This window comes from Apaloderma vittatum, unplaced genomic scaffold, assembly GCF_000703405.1.
Source record: "Apaloderma vittatum isolate BGI_N311 unplaced genomic scaffold, ASM70340v1 scaffold36923, whole genome shotgun sequence".
Taxonomy (NCBI): Eukaryota; Metazoa; Chordata; class Aves; order Trogoniformes; family Trogonidae; genus Apaloderma; species Apaloderma vittatum.
The window spans coordinates 2,870-9,481 of record NW_009707052.1 but is presented as its reverse complement, the minus strand read 5'-3'; the positions used below and the strand labels follow the sequence as shown (position 1 = coordinate 9,481).

Here is a 6,612-nt window from a genome sequence, read left to right as displayed (position 1 = left end):
GATGGGAAGCTTGCCCAGAGAGGGAGGCCGCTCGGTGCCGTCTCCAGACGACAGTTTTTTCCGTCTCACCTGAGATGCGGGAGCCTCCGAAGGGTTGCTGAGCCACCACGGCGCCCGTCGACTTGTCGTTGATGTAGAAATTGCCGGCTGCGTTGCGCAGGAGGCTCCTGGCTTCCTCGATGATTCTCCTAAGGAGGGATGGAAACGGCCGTGACAGCGACGCAACGGCCAGAACAGACACCTCTACCCTTCTACAGCAACTAAAACTGTGCAAAACCCCCCCATGTTTGTGTTTCTTTGCACACATTTCCAGGACCGCACCTTAACAACACACAGAACTGGGTCGTGCATACTTATAACTCAAATTATCCCCATTTCATTTCCTTTTAGTTTTTTTTTCCTAAGCTTTATAGTTATAAAATAAAGGTGATAACTTAAGGGTGGTCCATCTTTGTGGTTACACTGCTCTTAGCCCTCCTCCTACTTGATGGGTTGGAGGGTGCATCCTCCCATACGCTCTAAACATCGCCTTTGGGATAGTTTCTCATTAAAAAAAAAAGCATTTGGGGGCTCAAAACCCACTTTAGAGGCAGCCCCTTCCCTCCTCATTGGGAGCGGGGGCTAAAAGCAGTGTAAGCTCTGCAGGAAAGGCTTTCTCTCCTCATCATGCAGCGCAGGGCTTGGGAGGGAAGAGGAGCTCGATAGGTCACCCCAGAAGGGGAAAAGCATCTTTGGGGTGCAGGGTTGGGTTTTGGCACCTACTTCTCCTGGGCGAAGACTGCCCCCGTGAGGCCATAGGGCGTGGTGGTGTCGATCAGCTCCAGCACCTCCTTGTACCTCTTCTCTGGGTAGACGTACACTGTAAGGACCGGGCCGAAAATTTCCTGTGCGGCAAAAAAAATTAAAGCTCTTGGCAGGGACAACCTCCAGAAATAAGCAGTGATGGCTTTGGCAGCCGATTAGCTAAAATTGTAACAAAGGAACATCTCAGTGCCGGTCAACTCATCTCCATGCAGGAAACACCTCAGGCTGGGGACCTTTTGGGCATCTCTCCTGCCACCTCCTCACAAGCTGCTCTCTCACCTCTTTCATGATGGGGTCCCGCGGGTCTTTGCTCTCCACGATGCACGGCTGGATGAAGTAGCCGACGCTGTCGTCGTAGCCCCCTCCTGCCAGGATGGTGAGGTTGGGCGACTTCTTGGCGTGCTCAATCCATTTCTTTATCCGTGCAAAAGACTGAGGAAAGGAAAAAAAAACAATAAGAATAATGATGATGATGATAATGATTAAGAATAAAAATGAATAAGAGAATAAGAGGAAGAATAAGAGGAAGAACAAGAGTAAGAAGAAGAACAAGAACAACAAGAACAAGAAGAAAAAGAAAAAGAATGATGATAATGATTATAATGATTAAGAAGAAGAGCAAGAACAAGAGTAACAATAATAAGACTAAGAACAAGAGTAACAATAAGAGTAAGAACAAGAGGAATAAGAATAAGAATAAGAATAAGAATAAGAATAAGAATAACAATAAGAATAAGAATAAGAATAAGAATAAGAATAAGAATAAGAATAATAAGAATAAGAGAAAAAAAAGAAAAGAAAGAGAAAGAGAAAGAGAGAAAGAGAAAGAGAAAGAGAAAGAGAAAGAGAAAGAGAAAGAGAAAGAGAAAGAGAAAGAGAATTAAAAAAAAAAAGTGGGTTTGGGCAATCCCTTTCAGAGCTATGCTGCTGCTCTTCCAGCTCAGGAGGGATGGGAACTGGAGAAATAGTCCTGGGCTCTCTGAACCTTATGTCTGAACTATATGGAGAGTTTCTCAGGAAAACAACTCACTTTTCAAGAGCTGCAGTGACTAAGACACACGGTACTCCAAGAGGGAGCAAAAAGAGGGCTGATAGTCAGCTCTAACTGATCTCTGATGGGTGTACTTTGCTGCAAGCAAATAAAATAAAGCAATAAAACACATTTAACATAACACTTAATGAAAGCCTCGTGGTGTTACCTTCTCGCACGAGTAGAAACAGGAGGGGTGAGCTCACCTTGTCATCAATCACTGCCGAGAAAAACGTCCCGAAGTCCTGGGCGGGCTGCGGGAAGCCAGAAAGGCAGCAAAGTAAGTACGTGCTGTGCCAAAAAAAAAGCTCAGGAGGAGGTGAAATTCCCCAAATAACGTTTCCTGGTGCTCCAAACACACCTCCGAGAGGGTGCAAGCTCCCCCTTTTTCAATTAGTCTGCAGTATTCAGCGACTTACACAATCCTTCCCGCAGACGCTGGCTACAAGTTAATTTCTAATCACTAAAAAAAAGATGAAGGGGGTGGTGGTGGCGGAGAGGGGAGGGAAACGGGAGGACGGAGGGGCTGTGGTGGGGAGAACCAGTGGATAAAAAGCTCGGTTCAATAGGAATTAGTAGCCAGTTACCGCAGTCTCTAATCCCATCAACCACCCGCTGAGCCGCAAAGCCCTTCAGCAGCCCAGCAGCTCCACTCACGTCTCCCACTTTGATCTTCCCGTGCTCCTCGAGCAATTTCTCTTTGATCTGGGGCCACAGCGAGTCCGGGGCGTAGAGGCGGGAGCAAGCGGAGCATTTTTGGCCGCTGTACTCGAAGGCCGAGCGCAGGGTCCCGTTCACCACGCTGGCCACGTCGGCCGAGCTGTGCACCAGGTGGAAGTTCTTCCCGCCGCACTCTGGTGTCGGAGAAGGGGAGGGAAAAACAGCCAGTGAGGTGTGAAAGCTCGAGCCTCGGCCAGGTCCCTCGCCAGGCGCTCGGCCAGCGCTTGGCCCCGCAGTTCCTCGGGGAACTGGGCACGATTTACTTGCTCACAAGGCAAGGAATCCCCTCACCCTTGCAGATTTCCCCCCCCAAAAAAGTGTGAGAAGCAGCAGTTACCTCCAGACAGGCGTGGGAAATTGCGGTAGCGATCCAGGTTTTCGGATACCTGCTTCCAGAGCCGCTTGAAAGTCCTTGAGGGAGAAAAGAGGCACTGGTTAGAGCACTCTTGCCTTTGCACTTGGAAAAGGCAGGTGTGGGTGACGTGCTTTGCTGAAGGGGACCCCAGCAAACCCCTGCGTGCACCCCCAAAAGGTGAGATGCCCTGCAAGCGGCAGAGGAGATGCTGGCTGAGACTGAGAGCTCAGGTCTCAAAGTGACGGCACTACACAACCACCCCCAGCTTTCAGAAACAAGAAACTGCTGCGGTGTCACAGGTAAGACCATGGGAGCAAGCACTCAGCAGAAGTTTCTGTTCTTCCCCTTCTTCCCCTTCTTTTCTGCCCTTACTGTGACCAAACCCCTCGGCTGCGAAACAATAAATATGCAAATAATCTCCCGCCAGGAGGCACAGCCGCTGATACTGATTTATGAGCTTCCCACCTTTAAAGCATGGTGCTCATCAGACCGTGGCCCCGGCCGGTGGAGCAGGGTCCCTGGGTTTAACAGCCCGTTACGGGTTGGGAGGTTGGGACCCTCATCATTGCTAATGCATCCCGACGCACGGGCAGAGCGCGGGTTTGCAAATCTATGTGGAGGGAGCATCACTCTTCCAGCGCGGGGTGGTTCATTAGGCCAAATCACAGCATCCCTGGGAGACAGGGTAGTGTCACAGGCAAGTTTGTCTATTCTCTGCACCTTGAGTTTAGCAACAGAGACTCCCTGTAGCAAGAAGACCTGGTTAGACACTTTCAAGATCAGTTTTAAACCCCTGCTTTGATTACGTTATGTGAGGATGGCCAGTTGTCTGTCTGCCACTCTGCCCAACAATGCTCAAAGGACCAGCAGACAAGCACCCAGCAGCATCTCAGCCGGCGGCTCCTCGCCCCGCTCCCCTCCCCGACGTACGGCACGCTGCCGGTGAAGTTGAGCCCGCAGAAGTGCTCGGAGCTCGTGACAGCGTCTCCAAAGACAGGCCCATCCGCCGGCACGAACTGCACGATGTTCGGAGGGAGCCCGGCTTCGAGGAGGATCTTGTAGACGGCGTAGCTGGAGAGCAGGGCGGTGTCACTGGGCTTCCACAGGACCACGTTTCCCTGGGGCAAGAGGAGAAAATCAGCAGGTGGGAAGGCTTCAGCCCAAACATGGGTGTCCAACAATTAGAGGCCCTGGCAAAAGCCTGTCCCACAGCTCAGACAGAGCGGGACCAGAGCAGCTGCACCTTTGCGTGATCGACACCCACCTCCTCCCCCAAGTGCTGGTTTCACAGAAGACTGTGATTGTCCTGCTCAGCTGAAGGCAGAAAAATCCTCCCCTTTCATGTCTCAGGGCCGCTGTGTCAGCCTTTTACACCCTCCCTTGCCAGGGAGGCAGAGTTTTGCCTTCCCTAAGAGCAGCAGCGAAACAGGGACCTGTTTTACATCTTGGGAGACAGGATGGTGCCGCTAAGAAAACGCGCTCACGACCCCGTGAGCTCGGTGGTGAAATACAACCTCATGCCTGGATTAATCTCGCGACCGGCTGGAAAACGCGGCGCTAAAAGGCTGGCGGGGCCACCCCACCCCTTTGGCTCCGCGCCACCATCCTTTTTGGCTCCGTGACCTGCCTGGCGTCACCGTCACGCTGCTGGGTGCCGTGCGCGGGGTCACAGTCCCAGGAGGTGCAGGAAGGGGAGTTTTGGATTCTTGTTCCAACCTGGCACCTGGTTTGGACACGCGGGGTGGGCAAAGCTCTTTCCTGCCTCCCCCACCTCCTCCCTGCAACCCTTTGCAGTCCAAAGGGTGAGAAAACAAAACCACACTCTGCAAAATAATCTGCAAGTAACTGGGAAATCGAACTCAAGAGAGAGATGCCCGGCAGTCCCGGTACCAGTGCAGCAACGCTCTGGTCCCAAGGAAAATCCCGCTCCCAACAATCCAATGGCATTAACTGCGTTGATCTCTCCAGCTATTTAAGCAAAAGCAACGTTTAATCCCCTGGGGAGCACACTGTGGTGACTAAACCACTGGGGTTTTTAATTAATATCCACTTACTAAGCACCGTCTTCTCCTAAATTTAATTCCAGGTACCAGCTGCCACTGAGCTTTTCAAGTCACCCGCTGACACTCTGCTCCTTTTTGCCCCAGGCCCGGGGCGAGCAGGGGGATTTCATCAGGCTGCAGCAGCTCGAGGGGGAACTGATCCTCATACTCGAGGACGGAGAGCTGGGTGCACCACAGGAGGCCCAAAACAGGTCACCCAGACCCACCAGCACGGGCTCACCCCACCCCAGCAAGGTTCATCTGCTCTGGGATGAGTTTATCACCAAACACCTCGAAGCAAAGAGCCTTCCTTGAATCCTGGCGTGGGAGGAACTCAGCTCCCTCCCCTCCAAAAAACTCCCAGCTCTGCGTTAGCTTCACCCTCTTCTTTTCTTCTTCCCTAAAAGGTTCAAATGCTCCCCCTTGAACATGGCCTTAAAATGTGACGGCCCCAAATTAAAAGCTTGGTGTTCTCCCTCTTCCACCTCCTTGGTGTCTGGTTGAAACCTTGAGCCTAAGTAGGAAAGAGCTCAGGACAACTTTGTGGGGTTTTTTTTAATTAATTCATCCTGGTCAAAACTCATCAGGTTACAGCCTCTCCTCAAGCCCTACCCTGCAAAGGCAGGCACTCACCAGGCTCAACAGGCACGTTGGGGTGGGACACGTATAGAAGTGCTGTTTACCAAAACTTTGACTTTTTGGACCATCTTTCACGTGTGCCAGGATCTCCTGTTGCCTGTTTCAGTGCTAAATGCCAGGGCCAGGACCTGCTCTCTCCTACCTTCACCCTAATGCACCTGCTGTACCTAAAAAGCGTCACCCAAGAGGAACCTGAGCAATTACAAACCAATTACAAACTGATTATGCTTTTGTGTCGCGACAGCGCCCTGGAGCCCCATTCACAGAGCAGGCATCATGCAGGAAAACAAAACCCTGCTAGATTTCTCGTCTCTTCCTGAACTTCTCTGCACCTAAAACCCAGCTTAGAGTGAAAAGACACTTTGCTTCAGAAAAAAAAACAAAAGAGAAGAGCAGGTTTGGGGCAGTTCTTTTTCCAACACTTCCTCTGTCACACCTGTCCATCAGTGGAGAGGTCGAAAATCCAGCCGCTAAACTACCTTTGTGTAATTAAAGATCTTTGAGTCTAATTGTAAGACAGCTGATTGAATTCAAGAGCACCGGCAGAGGCAGGACCCCAGCAGCGTCCTACTGAACAGCACCAGAGAAGCCGAATTCGGTCGTTGAGGATCTCAGGCCAGGCAAACCTCAGCCTCGGAGAGAGCGGATCCCCTTCCCAGCCTTTCTCTGGCCTGTCCTCTCCATGCCTGGCTCTCCTCTGATCCCACCGTGACACTCACCATCAACGCCGGAGTCCCTGCCAGGTTGCCGCCGATCGCTGTGAAGTTGAAGGGGGAGACGGCTGCCACGAAACCCTGCGGGGAAAGGGACCCGTGGAAGCGCGGTGCCTCCTCTCATTGCGACACCACAGCTCGCGGCAAAATAAAAAATTACAGAATTACAGGCTGGTCAAGGTTGGAAGGGAACTCAAAAGATCACCAGTACAACCCCCCTGCCAGAGCAGGATCACCCAGGGCAGCCACACAGGAACATGTCCAGGCGGGTTGGAAAGTCTCCAGAGCAGGAGCCTGCACACCCTCTAT

At 51.7% G+C, this 6,612-nt stretch overlaps 1 protein-coding gene across 1 annotated transcript in view; it reads right to left on the bottom strand.

Moving 5' to 3' along the window:
* Window positions 1-6,612, bottom strand: part of ALDH4A1 (aldehyde dehydrogenase 4 family, member A1) — a gene marked incomplete at its 5' end in the record, with an annotated part of 9,187 nt that overhangs the window by 181 nt on the left and 2,394 nt on the right. The window contains 8 exons of the mRNA XM_009866028.1: window positions 70-188; window positions 763-884; window positions 1,084-1,236; window positions 2,041-2,088; window positions 2,492-2,688; window positions 2,892-2,965; window positions 3,840-4,027; window positions 6,310-6,384. Coding sequence (XP_009864330.1) covers window positions 70-188; window positions 763-884; window positions 1,084-1,236; window positions 2,041-2,088; window positions 2,492-2,688; window positions 2,892-2,965; window positions 3,840-4,027; window positions 6,310-6,384 — 976 coding nt within the window. The remainder of the gene's footprint in view (window positions 1-69; window positions 189-762; window positions 885-1,083; window positions 1,237-2,040; window positions 2,089-2,491; window positions 2,689-2,891; window positions 2,966-3,839; window positions 4,028-6,309; window positions 6,385-6,612) is intronic.